This window comes from Daktulosphaira vitifoliae, unplaced genomic scaffold (assembly GCF_025091365.1).
Source record: "Daktulosphaira vitifoliae isolate Bord-2020 unplaced genomic scaffold, ASM2509136v1 Scaffold_4, whole genome shotgun sequence".
NCBI lineage: Eukaryota > Metazoa > Arthropoda > Insecta > Hemiptera > Phylloxeridae > Daktulosphaira > Daktulosphaira vitifoliae.
This window is the reverse complement of record NW_026099575.1, coordinates 38,038,638-38,059,446: the sequence shown is the minus strand read 5'-3', so window position 1 is coordinate 38,059,446 and position 20,809 is coordinate 38,038,638. Positions and strand designations below refer to the sequence as shown.

The window sequence follows — 20,809 nt, the reverse complement described above, 5'->3', positions numbered from 1 at the left end:
AAAGTACATCTAATGATAGTCAAAATTGACAATATACAATCCGTGACTGTGATAGCAATATCATAAAAAACCAATTATCATTATTCTATAAGTAATTGAGTGGGTTATGATAAAAAAATCACTCTGTATATTTACTAGGCTCCGTCTAGCGAAAATCCTACGGGAGTCATTAAGGGTAGATCACAGATTCCAGTAGGAGTACAGGACTACGCCGTGTACGATAGGTTTTTTACACTAAAGTATTACTTTACAATCAGTACGACAAAATTACAATAAACATTTAATTATTAAAATGAGTAAAATTTAAAAAGGGTCAATAGTAAAATGTAATAAATATACGGTTGGAAATTGTTTTCGAGGTCATTACAATAATATAATATTATTTCAGTATTACACTATGTTTGGTATCAAATAAATATATGAATACAATTGTATTATAAAGTTAAAGCCTATGTGTTATTATTACACAGAATTTTTATATTTATGTTTAACTCTAATGAACTAATCACCCTTTTAATGTTGTTACTCAAATACTATAGTATTAGTACCCGAAAATAACAAATGATTAAAAAACATATCCTATAACAAAATATCATGTTTTATCATATGACTACAAAAGAAAATATATAATACAAATGTGTATTCAAAAATATACATAATAATAAACATTTAATTATTATTTAGCACAACAGGTATACAAAAGAAAACTTTACAATAATTTTACATTTGTTTTTTTTTTATATATATATATATATATATGTATCAGCATCGCAACTATTGTGTATACACACACTAAATAATGTCCAAACAAGAACTATGGACTAAAAAAAAAAATAAGCTTATTGTGGACACAAAAAGGTAGCCTACGATTATCTAATGTTTAAGGTAACTTTATTAACAACTTTATTCGTCCGTTAAAATAAATCATAATTTGTGCAAATATATAAAATAAAATACACGACTTTCAAATAAATTGTAACTGTTTACACAAATTCGATTTTCCAAAAATTATTTCTATAAAATGTTGTTATAATTTAAATTATTTTATTAGTGATATAATCATTGTATCAATTGTTTTTATTTTACTTGCACGATTTTTGCATAAAATTTATTAACACAAATTAAACTAATAATTAGAAAAGTTTAAAAATTCGAAGATGATTGTAACTTATATTTTTTATTGTTTATTCATATTTAGTAACATTAAAAATGGATATTCGGATGATTCTATTATCGATAACATGAATCACTTGTTCAAGCAAAAGTTTTGGAAAACAAATTTATTAGCGTATGATTTTATTGTAAAGGATAAGCATGGAAATTTATTTATTATTGATGCTGAATCAGGAGAACAATATGTAACCGAAAATAACGTTAATGAAAAAATACGATCAGCTTATATGGTAGTACATTATTATTATTGTAATATGACTCGTGATATCGTTTATATGTTTAAAGATATGATAAAAACCAATGTTTCATTGACTATAATTAAAATGTGTCTAGATAAATTAAAGACGGTTTTTTTAAAATTGAAAAGTTCACTAGAATTGTTTTCCAGTCATTATACAGGTGATGATCTTCCAATTCTTATTCAAAATTCTATAGACGATTTGGAAAATAATACGGAAATTGCTTACAAGAAATCTTTAGAATCTACAAATATAGATGAAGAGAAACAGAGTGAAATTAGAAATAATTTTTTTCAAAATGTCAAGAAAATACACAAATCTCTCGTTCAGTTAGAACATGATTGTCCAAATAATAATTTGAAATACAATGATCAAGATGAGGTTCAAAAATTGACAGATTTTTTTGTTCAATATTTGAAGTCAAATAATTTAACTATGTTTGATTTTGAAGCTCATTGGTTTCACTTTGCTTTGTCAGAATATGATATAAATAAATTTTATGACAATATGGGTTTTAAATACAACGAAACAAATAATACAAGTAGTATTATTAAAACACAAGTAGAACCACTAGATTTAAGTAAAACTGATTTCAAAAAACTCAATCTGTAACTCGTCTTGGAAAACAAAATTGATGTTAGAATTATTTCTGTATAAGAATTTATCGATTTCTTCTCCATTAGAATTTATTATTGTAACTTTAAGTTTTATAATAATATTAAAAAAAAAAAACAAAAATGAGTATAAATATTTTAAATTATATAAATAATTAGTTTTTGGTTAATTTTTTAAATATTGACTTTCCATACCTTGCATTAATTTAAATTTAATTTAGTATACTAAATTTTCCGTTGTTATAAAGTTTAAATAAACGTTTACCCATATTAAGAGAATTTTTTTTAATTTTATCAAAACTTAGTCTCATAAATTTTATTTATTGAGATCAGCTCGATCAAAATAATATTTTATATTTCATTAGTTTTAAAACAATACTTATTTTGTGTTGTCTTAATAAGTGATTTTTAACACAAAAAAAAAATATATATATTTATATTTATATATATTAGGGTGTCCTTTTTAAAGTTTTGGAAATTCTTCGGGCTTATCCACCAAATTGTATACACATATATAAAAACCCATCACAGGGGGGTCGCGGCACAGTGNAAAAAACCCAGCACAGGGGGGTCGCGGCACAGTGGTGACGTGGCATAGTTGGATCAAGTATAATGATATCTGACAGTGATTAAAATCACTATAAATAAAAAACGCAAAACTTTAGATAGTGTTTAATTTTAAAAAATTGGTGGATTATTCCAAAAGCTACATGATCTGCTAGTTCCTTATTAATATCCTGATTAAGATAAAGTAAGTCGAATGAAAAAGGGATTGTTAAAAAATATTATTTCTCATAAAAAATTATGTTGATCCATACACTTTTCAATATGTTATAGCATTATAAAGTTAAAAATGTAAAAAATAAAATCGAGAATTTTCACACAATAATAGCATTTGGTAGCCATTTTCACCGTGAAGACAAAATAAAGTCCAAAATTTTTTTTGCATAATAAAGTAAATTACATTAGCTTTAATTTAAGATATATATAAAAGTGTCAGACTTTCCGGAACACTTTCAAAATTTAAGTTGAAAAAGTAAATTTTTTATGAAAAAGTTGTTATTTTAAATCCCCCCTGTGGGCAGGTAAAGGGTTAAACTTATAAAAAAAATATACCAAATGATAGGAAAAGACATCAAGTATCTATAAAAAAAGAAATTATATTGATTTGTTAATGTTTGAAAAAGTTATGACAGTTTTAAGTAAAAAATTTTTTAAAAATTTCGAAAATTAGCGATTTTTAAATTTGTAATTTTTTTGGAGATTTCCCTCATTTACGGGGAACGAGGGAAATTTTTCAATTTTTGAGGGTAATGTATTCTAAATACGATTACGATTTACGACTAAATACGATTTGTGATATTTTGACGTATCGTTGAAAGAAATCAGTGCGGCGAGAGCTGAGAAAAAGTGGTAACAGAAAAAAAAACACACCATAGTATATTCAATACCTTCTCAGCTTCGCATCGAAGATAAAATAAAAATACACTCTGGATCCATGCACTAAGCTCGTTGGATGAGCAAAACAATATATTGCTTAGATTTAATAAAAAAAAAATGATATCTTTTCATAAGTAATTGATTTTTCTTTTTGAAAAACTTTCTTAAAAAAGTTTTTTTTTTGTCGAAGAGCAGGATGTAATTTTTTTAAGGATTCCATATCAATACTGACGATTTTTATTTACATGGAAAAAAAATTGTATGCTCACTTAATGTACTAAATGACTCGACTGAGAAAGTATAATGGAAGATTTTCATGGCAGTTTAACAGTAAACGATTAAAAAGCTGAGTTACTTTTACGCTGTGTCCAAGAGCATAGATAATTATATCCTAATTGTAAAAAAAAATCATTAAAATCTAAATCTTATATATATTTTGTTATGATTTGGGAATTATTTTGAATTTAACATTTTAATTTTATGTAGCAATTTTTTTTTAATTTATACAATAATATTGAGAAATAAGTGTACTAATGAGTTTAAGCCAATCAAATACATATAATTATATCTATTGATAAATAAGGTATACTTTGCGTAGAGTATACCTATTATTTGTCATATACCAGATGATAACAAACAGAATCTAGCAATAAAACTCATATATTTAGTAAAAATAGTAATATGATCGAGCTATCTCAGCTATAGCAATAAAACGATCGGTTCAATATAATATTTACTTATTACTTTTATTTTGTAAAATTTAATTTTAAACAAATTTTGTATGAAGTATTAGGTTGTATCACATATGGGTTCGTCAAATATGATGAAATATTCGTAAATATGCCAATTTCGACAATTTTACGAAATATTATTAAGTATTTTGACATATTTCTGTACGTCTGGTTTGCAGTAGTTTACAGCTGGCAACCCAACACGATTGCGCAAAAGAACACTGAAACGAGTTGGTCATTCATACTGCGATTATAAAAAAGACCATCTTTTACAAACAATAACGCCCGTACGATCTATCGAAATGTTGTTTTTTATTATTACAAATCGTTGGTAGCACCCTACACTACATTACCAAAGCGATTGTAATTAAGACCGTTTAAACGAATAGGTCAACTGAGCTGTTTTACACGGAGGGTCCAACTCGGAACGACAGTATGACTGTGAGAGGTTTCCTCATAAATGGAAAGGAAAACTACAACCTCGAGTCAACGATAGCGCATTGGATGAGATTGGCTTGCCCAGAAACGTCATCAACAGACCTTGTCATGGCAACGTATGAGACTTTTTCGTCGTGACCATCGAACAGATGACTCTACGCGGAGGACTTAAACGTATTGCCAAAAAGCAATAGCAAGTTGCCGTATACTTATGTTATTGTCATAAATAGTTTTATTATCATAAAGACAATACCGATCTATTTATTTAAGAAAAGGAGAATGTGTTCATGATAATCAGTTATCAGACTTATTTTGAAATTTAAATCACCATAAATTTAATATTCACTTGTTGATATAGATTAAGATAAGGAGAGTTAAGTTGACTAATTCAGTATTTCTCAAATTTAATCATACATAGCATCACATCCTTACTAGCGAAAAATCTGCTTGTAGTACACTTTGTTACTCACTAGTGCTAACAAAAGTATGCCCACGTTAATGTTACTCCCACCTACCTTATCTATTTTTTTTTAGAAGTTATTTGTATATCCTGCCATTTATAATTTCAAAAAAAAAAAAATTGATCCTATCTTCTTTCTACTGCTTTAAAAATGTTTAAAAGAAAATAATGTTCAACTAGTTAAAAAACAAGAAAATGATCTTATTAAGAAATTAACCGATCTTTCACAATTTTTAAATTGGTATTTTGGTAGTTATTAAAACTTAATAAAATGGTTGGAGGTGATGGGCGGCTTAGTTATTTTTTATAACAAGGAATTTATAAACCGCTTTACTCTTGACGGTCTGATATAAAAATGTTAACATCTTTTAAAATTCTGGTTCAAAAGTTGATATTGGTCAGTCAATTTTTTAGTGTGATCATTTTTTTTTTTCATAAGCTATTCAAATATTATGTTTTTATTTAAATAAATTAGAACCAGTATCTATAAAAGTGACAACTTCATTAAAATGAACTTTTGATAATAATGAAAGTGATGATCTTTCCAGTATTGTTACCTATGTCATTGTTAAAATACAAAATTGAATTAATAATTTATATTAAAAGAGTTGTCAATGATAAAAAATTATGTAAAACTATACAAGATTTGAATATAAATATCAAAGCGCTTTTTATTTAAGTTAATATTTTTTTAGATTGTAATACAAAAGTTACATTGGATGAAATAGATGAAGTAATGGATATGAAGCAATTATGAATATATTATAATGATCCAAAATGATGTATTATTAAGAAGTTCAATGGTACTTGTTATATATTATAAAAAGGGATTTATTAAATGTGCATAGTTTTTTAATGGTATTTGAATATAAATACTACAGGAAGCTGTTATATTATACGCATCGATTTTATTTAAACTTACTGTCAAAAAAAATATAAAGACGAGCCACAAAGATTATCCAATACGATAACTTTTAACGTAGTAATAATATTGGTACTATTTTTAAAAAATAATTCTAGGTTTTTAACTACATGTTTTGTAGTTAAATTTATATAGAATGTTGAAAATTGATTTTTGATCCTGTACATTTTACAGTATTAACTGTTATGGAGAAAAAGATAAGATTATAAGAAAAATGTTCACATTAATAATTATTAATTATTTAATTATAAACCAACAAATATTCTTGATTTAGATTATAATTATATCTATGAAAATTACCATTGCTTGGTTGAATTTATTGGTTAAACGTTGACACCAATTGAATTGAAATTTCTCACGTTACATAATTTTTGTGGTAGCATATTAATATGATGCTATATACAGTGACGAGCAAAAGTGAACACTAATAAGAAAATTTTCAGAAATAAGGTTATAAAAAAACAACACATGTATAATTATATTAATCAAACAAACAAATGTATTTGTATAACAAAATTAAAGTTTATTAGCTGAAAAAATACAAACAATAAGTAGCGAGTTTATAGAAAATGAATTTTTAAACGTACTTTATTTTGCACCGGTAATTATTATAAATATATTCTAGCGTTAATATTTTGTCCACAAGCCTTTAGCTTTTATCACTGCTTCCATTCTTCGTGGCATTCTGTTGACCAATGACTCGCAGTCGTCCACATCAATTTTTGTCCATTCTTCTCTAATTCTTTCCGACAAATTGTCGAGTGAAGTCGGTGGAACTTGGTACTCACTACATAATTTGTTTTTTAAATATGCCCAAAAATTTTCTATTGGGTTCAGATCGGGACTTTGAGCTGGCCAGTCTATAATTTTAAATTTTTGATTGGCAAGTCATTGTTTAACGTATTTCGCTGTATGCTTGGGGTCATTATCCTGTTGGAAAATGATTTCATTGTTTGGTATTGGCATTTTTGCGACCATACCTTGAAAATTTCTTGATAAAATGTTTTTATACATATATTGATCCATAGTAGAAACAATTTTATGAATGGGTTTGGGTCCATATGCAGTAAAACAGCCCCATAGCATGACAGATCCTCCACCATGCTTGACCGTCTGCTTGATATGGGATGGTTTGAGGCTCTCGCCAGTTCTTTTCCAGAACCAGGACCTTCCGTCAGAGCAGTATCTATTAATTTTGGTTTCATCCGACCATATCACCCTCCTCCAGTCTTTTTCTGTCCAGTGTTTATGATCTTTAGCAAACTTTAACCTAGCCTTCATATTTTTTTTTGGAAATTGCGGGTTTTCTCTTTTTTTCGGCACACACAAAATTTTGTTCCTTGAGAATTTTCGAAGCTGTCCATCTGCTTACTTTTTTTCCCGTGTAATGTTGTAATAGATTGGCCTCCATTGAAGATGAAGATGCTTCTCCCGTTTGTAAAAAGTGAGCAAGTCTTCGTCTATCTTGTGGGGTAGTACACTTAGGTCTTCCTTTTAGTCGAGGTAAAGCGTTAAGACAACCTTTATTTTTTATTTTTTGCACTGTCGTTTGGCTGACGCCACACTGTCGAGTCACTTCTCTGGTTGATTGACCCGATTTTAGCATCGAAACAATTTGTGCCGTTTTTTGAGGAGTAATTTTCATGTTGGTTCCTTTTACTACGAAAGACTGATTAAAATAGAAATAGAATATTCTTTTTGTAATAGAAAAAAATGTAAACAAATCAAGAGTGAAAAATCTCTTTTCTCTAGACGTCCTAAAAATAGCAAGTCAAAGACACGCACTACGATTTGGGTTTTTACGTTGTATTAATAATAGGTGCAAAAGTGAGTATTTTTAAATAAACAAACTCTCAGGCCTTTTATCTTTTTTGTGACTATTTTTTGTGCATAAACTTTTGTTTTAACCCCTAGAATATGGATTCAAAAATTTATTAAATTAAATTTATATTTTTAGTTTTGAAAATGCTAATTTTCCAAAAATTTTGGTAGTTGTGTTCACTTTTGCTCGTCACTGTAGAAATGTATAAATATTTCCATTCTTTGTTAAAAAGTCAATATTAATATGGATCTGTGTGAATTATTTAATAAAATCAGTTTTCTATTATTATAATTAAAAATTATTACAGTATGATGTTTAATAGGTTGTAATCAAAACGAATATTTTAAAACTTGCTATTAGAATAAATTAATATGTGACAAATTAATATATAAAAAGTACTTAAAATATTTATTATTCACTCTTATAAATGAGATTACAAAAATATTAAAAAATAATTTACTTGATCAATTTTTTTGAAAACAATTAAAACCTCAATATTTACCCAATACAATAAGTAAACCTGATTCATTGAAATGTATAGCTTACAACCATCTTTTAAAGTGAAAATTGTTTGTATTTTCTTATTATTGTGTAACTAGAGTATGTAAGATTTTAATATTAAATTAGCAGATCTCTGCTTTTTATTTTTTAATACGCTTATATTAAGTAAAGTTAAAACTATATTAAAATATAGTAACATCTAAGAGTAATAATTTAAGAGATTTATTAGGTAACCCTAAAGATAAGGTAGATGAAGGGGAGAAATCAGGCATTTATAAAATATAACGTGATAGTTGTAATAAATGTTACGTAGGACAAACAAAAAGAAACATAGGGGTCAGGTTTAAAGAGCACTTAAGAAATATTAAAAATCAAGAAGTTGAGAAATCTCCAGTGGCTGAACATTTATTGACACATAATCACTCCATTAAAACCATAAAAATAATTAAAAACGTAAATAATTACAAAGAACTTAATATCAGAGAAGCAATAGAAATGTTTAAAAATAAAAACAATTTAATTAATTGGGATCTTGGCCCACTGAAAAATTCATTATTAAACTTGTGTAAACTGGCAAAATGTGATAATATTACTTAGTGATGACGTCACTAGGTGATAAGGTCACTAGGGGTATATAAGGGAGTTTTTTCTAGTCGGGGTGTCAGTATGTGTTTAGCGTTGATAATGTTAACATTGTTTCCGAAATACGTATCCGCGACTTTTCATTAATTTTTTGTGGCTTTCAGTTTAATATTTTATAGTATTTTTAAATTAATAATATTTTTAATATAGTTTTAATTTTACTTAATTAATTAGCCACAAGTGATCAATTTTTATTATACGCTTATATTAGTTTCACCTGTAGGTATGTTTGTAACTCACCACGCGCCACGTGTTATCTCGCGTATCCCGTCGTCTATGGCCTTGAGACTAGACGGTCGTAACGCATTCACCTCACCCCACTCACCACATGCCGACAACACTATTCCTGTATAATTTTATTTTTGGTTTTCGTACCCGTACACGCGTGCGTTTCATCAATATTATATGTATAAACAAATTTTAATTTGACACGGCCCCGCCACTCGTACCACCTTTACAGCCGTCGCCCTACTATGAGTATTTTTGTTTGATTGACCAATACCGCGTGCCATACGCCACGGTGCTAAGTACAGCAAGTGCCGCACGACCGACGACGACCCGCCGCAAATGATACGTCAAGTCTTTTTCCCGTTCTTAAAGTGACAACGTCGATGATGTATGCCACCGGTTCCGGTTCCGCACTACCGAACTCGACGAACCGATCCATACCCGCGCACCGTCGCCATCAACGCTGCTAAATTTTTGACGCCTGAGGATCATGCCGGACGTCCCTTTTAGCCTGTTCGGGTACACACCATAATATTTAGTGCCCCTGTCCTTCACAATATTTTAACCAAAAACATACATACCGAGTTATCTATGAAAAAAAAAAAATAGTTTAAAAAAACTAAAAAATACGCTTTCATATGTTATATGAAACTAAAAAGTAAAAAATAAACATAGTTTAAAAGCGTGTTTTTTTAGTTTTTTTAAACTATATTTTTACAAGACTTTCCTGGTATTGTATTAGAGAAGAGGGCTGAAATGAGATGATATTTTGTTTTACGTGTAATAACTTGATCAACACTGTTATGTATCTTATCCATTGTATTACCCAAGTTATCATTTTTTTCATATAACAAAATAATAGTGTACATAGAATACTCAAAATTAATCGAATTAGTTATCGAGTTATTTTTTGTAATGTTACAATAAAAATGTTTACCCAAAAATTGAATAAAATTTATTTTGTTTATTATGTAAAAATTGTTGACTGAAAAACAATAATTATTTAAAAAAGAATAGCAATACAAAATATTAATTAGATCAATTGGATTTTTAGCTTCGCATCGAAGCTGAGAAGATTTTAATTTATTATATATAATATATTTATAATATTATATAATATAATATATAATTTTATACATACAGGAAATTTACTTAGAAATTGTTATATGAATATAATTTAATATCATAATCGATAGCGAAAAATCTTTTTCCTAATTTAAAAGATTGAAACTATTAAAATTAAATGTTTTGGCTTAGTAAAAAAATAAGCTATATTTTCAATTAATGTGTTTGGGGGACTTAGTTGACACACTTTAAAATAAAATAAAAAAAAATTTGAAAAAAAAACTTTTTTATGATTTTGTAAAACTTTTTTTTTGCAAAGCTGCATTATTTCAAATGTATTATAGACTAGAAGAAATAATTATTTAAAATTATGTAATTTAAGTAATAAAAATTAATCGCTTGTGGTTAATATTATTTAAATTTAAAACTATATTAAATATGTACTTAAAAAATGTATCTCTTTTTTTTATTAATTAGAATGATAGAAAATATTTTGGATTAAATTATATAATTTTTTTCTTCGACTTTCAAACATTTTTTTAAAATTTTTATGCGTAAGAATGGAGAAAATCTAAATTATTATTAAAAAATAATTTTATTGATATCTTTTTGTCAATTAACATTCAAAATTCCAATAAACAAAAATAAATCATAATAATGTTATATTTATATATATTAATATACATACCTAACATTCAAACCTGTCTAAATCTGCTATATGTTTTTAATTTATAATTCAAAAAAAAATAAACATGTTTTGCTCTAAAATTATATCTTACAAATGTTTTATATTTTTTACTATATTTTGTTTGAATTTATCTTGTATAATATTGAACTAATGCTTTATTTATTTAAGACAGAATGATATAATTGTTATTATTGTTTAGTAAATAAACTATTTTTATAGTAAATCAAATATTATAAATACCATAATTAATTATCACAATTTATTCTTTTAATTTAGTTTTAAATTAAAATAAAATTCAAGTTTAATAAAAAAGATTAAAAATGAATCAAAAAATCATGTTTTATGGTTTCTTATTTTTTTGCATAACTTATTATGTAGAATCGTCAGTATCAAATATAGATGATATGAATGCTCTGTTTAAGTTAAACGTTTGGGATAGAATTGCTGAAAATGTATTAGTAGTATTGGATAAATATAAAAATGAATTCAAGATTACGTCTGATATTCTTCCAGGAAATTCAAAAGGTCATTTTGTTACCGAAGAAAACTTAAATGAAAAAATACGGTTATTCTATTTGGTATTGAATGGGTACTATTGCAATATGACTGCTGAAATTGTTTTTGCTTTTGGTGATATGCTAATGTTGCGCGTTCCAATAAATATTATAAAACAATGTTTAGATAAGTTAGAACCGGTATTTAAAAAAGTGTCAAGTTCATTAAAATTTATTTCCGATAAGTATGAGGGAGATGATCTTCCAAGTGTTGTTACCGATGTTATTGTTAAAATGCAAAATGAAATTAATAAATCATGTTTAATGGTTGCAATGTTGCCAGAAATCAGTGATGAAAAGTTACGAAACATTACACAAGGTTTGAGTAAAATTATTTTTAAACTACTCGATTCCATAGACGAATTTTTAATTGCTTGTACGGTCTTTACATCGTGGGAATCAACTGATTATGAATACATTAAAACTGTAAATGATTTTAATAATAATGTTTTATGTGACGTAAAAAAGGTACATAATTTTGAAATTCAATGGTACTTTTTAAGTATTATGGAGAATGATTTGATAAGTGTGTACGACATGTTTGGCTTTGAATACTGTGAAGAATCAGGAACTAGTGAAATAAAACAATCAGAAGAATAATCAATGAGTGAAGAAAAATTAAATGACATAACAGAATTAGTAGAAAATTCAATTACTGAAAATAAACTCTTACTTAAGATAAAAACTGTTTACACTAATTATTCGATATTTAAATTTTTTTTTCTTTTAATTATTATTTAAAGTAAGGTGGGTGCGGGTAATAATATCTAGTTTGTACTAGGCCCAAGAAACCTTATACAAAGCTTAATATAATCTATGATCAAGTACCTTCACCTACCTTACATGGTGACGCATAGAATATTGTATCTTTAAATCAATTTAATATATAAAAGTAGTCTGCTGATTGTTCTTCCAATAATATTATAATAGTTGTCTTTTTAATTAGAAATTATTTCAATATGATATTTAGTAAGATGTAACCAAAACGAATATTTCAAAACTTGCTATTATAATGGAATAATATATGATAAATTAATTTATAAAAAGTACTTAAAATATTTATTATTCACTTTTATGAATGAGTTTATTAAAAAATAATTTACTTAATCAATTTTTTTGAAAAAAATTATGAGCTCAATATTTACTCAATATTTATTTGTGAATACAATAAGTAAACCGGATTCATGAAAATGTATAGCTTACAACCATTTATTAAAGTAAAAAATGTTTGTAATTCTTTTGTGTTGTAAAACTCGAGTATGTAAGTATTTAAATTAAATTATCAGATCTTTACGCACAGACTTAAATTCTTTAAGAAGGATTTCCTGCTATTTTGTTACAGCAAAAGATTTAAAATGACATGATTTTTTTGTTTTACGTGTTATACTCGGTCAACATTTTTATGAGATTTCTAATTTTTGATATTTGTTTAAATGAACTCATTTAATAAATTTATAATTTCAATATTATAATTATATCTTTTGATTAGCTAAATAAAGATGTTTATTTTTTCTTGATTAGCTATTGATTTTTACAGTCCTATTGAATGATCATAAAAATACATCTATTCTTTCATTTCTACCACTAAACAAGCTTGATGATTTAAAACATAAATTTTCATACAACTCTATGTTTTCTACAAAGTGATTCTTTTAACGCTATCCAGAAATTTAATTGGGAGTTATAGTAATCATATGATTACTATAATTCACACATAAATTTTTGGCTAGCATTAAAAGAATCACTTTGTAGAAAACATAGAGTTGTATGAAAATTTATGTTTTAAATCATCAAGCTTGTTTAGTGGTAGAAATGAAAGAATAGATGTATTTTTATGATCATTCAATAGGACTGTAAAAATCAATAGCTAATCAAGAAAAAATAAACATCTTTATTTAGCTAACATATTCATGTCTTAAACTTATAGGGGTGTCGACTTATTATATTGTATTAAAATCATAAACAGTTATACATTTTTTATTGGAGCACATATTACTAAAAGTGCTGTCAACCAAAACTACAAATGCTTATTGTATAAATATTGTTGCTATAATATGAAGCAGTAAAATATGTAAGTGGTTTTTTTGAAACTTTAAGTTTTCATCTCTCATATAACAAAATTAGAGTAAAAGAAGGTTTTGAAGAATCTTTTTCTCAGTTATCAACCAAGAACCATTGCTACCTTCATCAGGTCTTTCCATCCATCCTTATTGTAAGTCAATTCATATGTCACATTCTGGTCTATAGCTTTCAGATTCTTGGCAACTACATCAGTCCATCGGGTTCTGGGTCTTTCTAGGAGTCTTTTTGTTCATTTTATCCACAAGTACTTTTTTTTATTAGTTGGCCATCCGCTCTCCAAATATGTCAAAATCACTCTGGTCGTTTATTCGTGACTAACGCTAGATTATTTGATCTGTTGTACAACTTTATAGCTTTTCATTTTTTTTCTGTTATACGTCATTGTATCTCAGTTGAAACGTTGTTCAAACATGTTCCGGAGAATTTTTCTATCAAATATTATTAATTTTCTCTCGTCGCCTCTTGTTAATGAATATGTCTCACTCGCGTACGTCACTGTTAGTAATAAATAGCTGTGATATAGGCATATCTTTGATGTACATGTTAGTAATTTAGATTTTAGTAGTTTAATTATACTAGACTAATGCACGTGTCCCACTCATGATTCTATCGTTTAATTTTTGATTCATATTATTCTTGTGGTTGACGTTTATCCAAAAATACTTGAAGTTTTCATTACTCCAAATTTCCAATTGTCTACAAATAAATCATTTAAGTCTAGATTGTTCCTTGACACCACGATGTACTTTGTCTTATTTTCTTATTGACATGCTTGTCCTAAGTTGTCTTTCAGTTGTCTGGGTAACATTCTCCTTAGTCTCTCTCATTACTATAATATCATCGGATTATGCTAACATTACTGACTCTACTCTTATCTCCATTTGCGTTCCTCCTTCATGTTTCTTACTATTTTTTTAAGAGCAAAATTGAATAATGTAGGAGACAGTGCGTCTCCCTAGCGTAAACCGGTTTTTACTATAAATGATTCCAAATCATTCTGCAAAACTCTTACTTTACAAATTGTTTTCTGGTTATTAATTTTTATTAGATTTACATATTTTCCTAGTACTCCAAGTATTTCCAATCTTTCCATATTTCATGCATATACTAAATGTAGGTCTACACCAAATTCGTAATACTTTTTCATAACTTATATGTTATGTTATGTAATACTACATAACATATATAAGGTCGGTGGTTACCTTTCCCTTTCAAAAGCCACATTGATAACTTGCGATAATATCATTGACAAATGTATTTATTCTTTTTTTAATATTGTTTTTGTTAAGACTTTACATACTATGTCCAACAGGAAAATAATTCTATAGTTTTCATCTTCTATTAGATTTTCTTTTTTAAATATAGGACAAATGGTAGCAGTGTTCCATTAGTCTGGGTTCGTTTTTGTTCTCCATATTTCTTTAATTAATGTTAATTTTTTCCAAAATGTTGTCTCTCCCTTCTTTAGTAGTTCTGTTACTACACCATCTTTGCCTGGTGTTTTATGATTTTTAAGTTCGTCTATTGCTCAATCAATTTCTTTTTGAGAGGGTTCCTCAATTTACGGTTTTATGATGTGGAATTATATTTCTTTATTTGTTTTACATAATATTTATATCTGTTTATATTATTAATAAGGGTGGAATATTTAAAAATTGAATCTATAGCTATTTAATAATACTTTTATAAACATTTGGTTTTGGACTTAATAATATACGGGTTAAACATTACATTTTTTCCAATTAAAAAAAATATAGATTTTGTTAAGACTATTTTTAAACAGGCATTGAAAGTTTTTTGTTAATCATTTTATTTTGAAATATGGTGTATCGGTTACACCAATAAAACGGGTTTTTAAGCGTTATGACCAGTGATTTAAGTTTTTATGTTTTCAAAGACAACTGAAAACTTTGATAAAACTTATCACGAAAATGTATAACTTAATAAAAAAATTGAAACATGATAAAATAGTTACTTATGTCTAATTATACTATACATCACTAGTATAACAATGGTAAATGGGAAATAATTATTTTTATAATATTTATCTCTATACATACAAGATGTTTCACTATAATTTAACATCTTTAATATCTTATGATCTAGTAAATATTTTTAAACTGTGTCAGGTCGATAGCCGGTGTAAAAATACTATCGATTGATATAACTGGTAGAGAGGTAATAGAGAAGATGATTTTCCTTTATAATATTTTGTACTATATTAAAATTTTTTATATATTTTTATTTATCTCTATAATAAAAGTAATAAAATAATTAAAATATATATTTTTTTTTGGTTGGGTTTATGGCGGCTTTATGAGAGGGAATTATACCACATAGCCCATTTTTATTATCAGACAATTGTTAGAAAAGTACTATGAGTATGGTAGAGAAGTGCACCTTTGCTTCGTGAACTTTAAACAGGCGTATGATAGTATTAGAAGGGGAAAAATATGGATAGTACTGGAAGAATTTGGTATACCAACTAAATTAATCCAGCTGATAAAAGAGTGCAATACCGAAACATATTGTAAAGTAAAATTTGCGAATAAACTATCAGAAAGTTTTAAAGTGAGAGCTGGACTAAGACAGGGAGATGCGTTTTCTTCTGTACTTATCAATCTGGCGTTAGAAAAAGTAATTAGATCTCTCCCGCTAGAAAAAGTATGGAAATTCTGGGACAGAATACTACCTTGTCATACACAGATGATATTGTTATAATTGGTATTTCTTGAAACGAAGTGGAAAGGAGGACCGCAGACCTAATAAAAGCTGCGGAACCGATTGGATTAAAAGTTAATCAAAAGACCCAGGGGTCGATCAAGACAGTGATAGGCGGACAGTGTGAAAACGGATCTCATGGAAATTTCAGAAGTAAGGATTGAAGATAGCGAAGCAGAGATTAGTGGAGAGGTGTTGAGGCAATGAAGGTCCTAAATGGACTGTAAGAGCTGTAAAAGCTGGAGAAGATTTTTTTTTGGTTTTCAATCATTGAGACCATACCGCTAAACAAATTTCTCTCCATCCATTTCTATCCTTTTTGTAACCCAGTACTGACTTCCATCTTCAGGTCATTATCTAGTGTTAGCAATTGCCTCAAGTACTTAAAATGCATGATTCTTTTAAATATATGTCCTTCAACATTCATAGATTGTTTTTGTTGATATTCTCTGTCCTCGCGACTTAATATCATGTAATCTGTTTTTTCGTTATTTATCTCCAGTCCGACCTTACTAGCCTTCATAATAAGTTTTCTGCATACTTGCTTAAAAATATACATTGTATAATTTTTCTTATTTATGAAAAATTACAAAAAATATGATTTCAATATAATTTAATACTATAAACATTATTTAAATGAAATACATTTAGAATTATTGAACTACTAAATGTTAAAAAATATAAATACTCCACTCTATTAGAACATAATTAATATTAAATTAAATTTTAAATTGACATTTAAATATAATAAGTGATTTGGTATTATAATAAGTAGATAGTTATATTTGACGTACTACTTAATTTAATGTAATATAATTATTACTTTTTACAGAATTTTATGTTAATATTAGTTATGATAATATATTTTTTTAGTAATTTAAATTATGATAAATATAATAATAATTAAGGCTAATTTGTTTTTAATTATTTTATTTTCGATTAACTTTAATAAATAATTAGACACATTAAAAAATGTTTTATTTCATTATGTCCAAATAATGTAATATTATTAATACAGGTTCTATGGTATCTCAATTTTATTGTTCACAATAGTGACTAGTTGATATTACAAGTATTTTTCAAATATTAATGAATTTTATAAAAAATATTACCACCTTCAAAAATTAAAAAAAAATTTTCTGTTTAGATCCACAATATTTTTTATAATAGTTTTTTAAATAATTTATCCACGCTAGTAACAATAAAGCGAATAAGAATTATAAATAATATAATAGTATAGAAATTATAATAGAATATTTATTTTAGCTGTACTTTAATAATTTGTATGCTGTCCGTTTTTATTTATTTCATACGCATCTTGAAAAGGAGTCATAAATATGTCAATTAAAATATCCTCATCAAAGATGCTTTTATTAATTATTCCTTCGATCGTTCTTTTATATAAACGTTTATATTAAATCCCTTTTTATTTTATATAAAAAAGGAATAAATATGTCAATTCTATTTAAAAATAAATAAGTAGTATCTATAATTATAAAAGAAATTACCAAATAAATGCACTTTTTTATGGATATGAGTTATAAATTGTTTTGATAACATAGGAATAAAAAATATCCTTGTTAAGACTGATTATTGGTTCAAGGGGGAATTATATAAGCATATTTAAGGACGAAAAATTCCAACAGACCGGTATTTTCAACTATATTTTCATAATGTGTGGTACGGATTATTGTCCGTTTTATACAATTGCTATAATGCGAACATTATAATAATCAATGTGTTAATCTTTCTTTTCATTAATCTTTTTTGAATAAAATTTGTGGTAATTTCGTGTTTTATATAATTATTATGTGTACGAGAAGAAGTGTCTCGAATAAGGTTATTATCGTTAACGAGATATTGAGATTCAAAGGAACGAATAGATTAATTCGGGTAAGAAATTTAGTTGCATAAACCTAAGCTTTTAAGTTCATCTTTTTAATTCCATACAAACCCTTGGACAATACTACCCAATATAACCGATTGTACTCTAAAACCCTAAACTCAATCAACCTTTCATCGTTGTCCCTCTTCTTATATTTTCTGAAGAGTTAATTTAGATAACTGTTAAAATATATTATTTGTTTTTATTATTTTCAATAGCAAAGTTGACCCTTAAATCATTCCTTGAGTTTTGTTTAAATGAAAATTATTCGAAAAAAATATGTATGACAAAAAAATGTGTTTATTTCAATCAATCATACGTTTAATTATTGACTATCAAAAAGACTATTGAAAACAAGTATACTTTTTGTAAAAATATTTTATTTTTGGAAATTAAAAATTACGCTATAAATTATTATGCTATTAACAATTAACGCTATTTACAAAGAATAAATGTTCTATATTTATTATAGTTGAATAAATAATAATAAAAATATGGATAAAAAAAAATTCTAAATAATTTAGTTTTTAAAATCAAGAATTTTTTTTAAATTATATATAAAATAACAATTTAAAATGAATATAAAATTAAAATAAATCACCATTTGAAAAAATTCAAAGTTATTACAATTTAATTAATTTTGTAGTTATTCGAAAATTAATCCAAGAAGCTACATAAAAACTTAATTCAACGTCATAATAGAAACAATTTTTCCAAGGTTATTTATAAATGTAAAATGTAAACACTTTTTTTAAAGTAATGTAAATATAAGAGATTAATCAGATGAAGAAAAAACGATTCTTCCTCTAAGATTAACATCACTGTTCATTATTTTAATTGTAATAAACAGAAAAAAGAACGACTGGTTGGCGTGAGGGGTGGTCGGTAAACGGTATCGACAATAATAGAATGAAAGTTAAAGGATCTCGGGTATGTGAACCTATAGAAGTATGTATGATATATGTGAATACAAGATAAAAGAGCAACGAAAGGTTATTATTTAGCTCCTGCACAAAAATAAACATATGAATTTATAGGCTAATATCGTATTTTTTTTATGCAAATATTTTAGTAATTTCCCACAATCTTGCTCACTCTGATTGTTTTTTACTAAAAATCCTTCGGCGAAGGTACTTTTATAGATTTATTATATAATTATATTTTTCCACTTACTTCTAATTATCCTGGTAAATCAAATATTCGGTTGCAATGAATCATTATTAAGTTGGTGTCGCTAATAATGACATTTAAGTATGTGGGTCACGTGCAACTGCGCGATTTTGGTAAGTATATTAACTGGCTTGTAACTATTTTACTAGTACAACTCTGTATTAAATCTACCCAAGGTTAAAATCGAATTTAATTATTCTTTTGATATTTTGTGTAAACCCTTATTGTATATTTATGTGGTATATTCGTTGACCTTGAGTATTTTATAATAACACATTTGTAATTTAATAATTTGTAATCCAATAAAGAAATTTTAAACAGCATAACTGTCCTGAACAATAAACTATTTCCATATGGCCTACGTCTTTTTAATCATCCATAGAGTGATCTAAGGTAGATATGAGCTCAATGTGATAGAATCTTTTACGTGGGCGTTATATGGAAAGCGTAGGAGGGTAGTTGATTTTTGTGTAAGGGTATTGTTATTTTTATTCATCTTATCCACGGGGGAACACTAATTTGGTGATATATTATTTTAAGTATATGTATTATTTATTACATGTATTACAATTTGATACAACATAATGTGAACTACTTATATGTTTAATACTTTATTCTTTGATCATAACTAAAAGTATCAAAACGTTACATTATTTTGGCAGTATTATGAATGAAAATAGTTCATTATTTACAATAGAAAAACACATTTTTGATCATTTGTATGATGCTGGACGCAAAGAATATCTTCACCTATAAAATTACAAAAAAATAAAATAGTGGAGACATTGCATAGTTGGGTTCAGTCTAGATTTAATCTAACAGTGATTAAAATCACTATCATAAGAAACGCTTCGATGCAAATCTGTAGATAGTGTTTAATTTTAAAAAATTGATGGATAATTGCAAAAGCAACATCAACTTCTATTAAAATAAAATACAAAACCCATAATTATCATACAAAAATAGTATATTTTTCAATATGGTAGCCATTTGCGTATAGAAGATAGATCGTCGGGACAAATTTTTTTTTTTCATTTTGTAGTACATAAAATAAGCTTTAATTTTATATATGTTTAAAGGACGCAGTATTTCCGGAACATTTTCAAAAATTAAGTTGAAAAAGTTAGTTTTTGTAAAAAAGTTGCTATTTTAAATCTCCCTCAATGAGCAGGTTAAGTGTTAGATTTTCAAAAAAATGATATCAAATGAAAGGTAAATATTTAAGGTTTTAGTATAAAAAAAAATTATGTTGATTTGTTGATTTTTGAAATAGTTATGGAAGTTTTAAGAAAAAAAAATGAAAAAATGACGAAAATTAGCGATTTTTAAATTTGTAATTTTTTTGGATATTTCCCCCATTTGCGGGGAACGAGGGAATTTTTTTCAATTTTTAAGGGTAATGTCTTCAACTAGATACGATTTGTGATCTTTTGA

At 26.5% G+C, this 20,809-nt stretch overlaps 1 protein-coding gene across 1 annotated transcript in view; it reads left to right on the top strand.

Annotated features, from left to right (window-relative positions):
- The first annotated feature begins 1,055 nt into the window (after positions 1-1,055).
- The window catches only part of LOC126906090 (uncharacterized), a 74,475-nt gene continuing 54,721 nt past the window's right edge, over positions 1,056-20,809 (top strand). Inside the window, exon 1 of the mRNA XM_050686365.1 lies at positions 1,056-2,020. Coding sequence (XP_050542322.1) covers positions 1,158-2,020 — 863 coding nt within the window. The 5' untranslated portion in view covers positions 1,056-1,157. The remainder of the gene's footprint in view (positions 2,021-20,809) is intronic.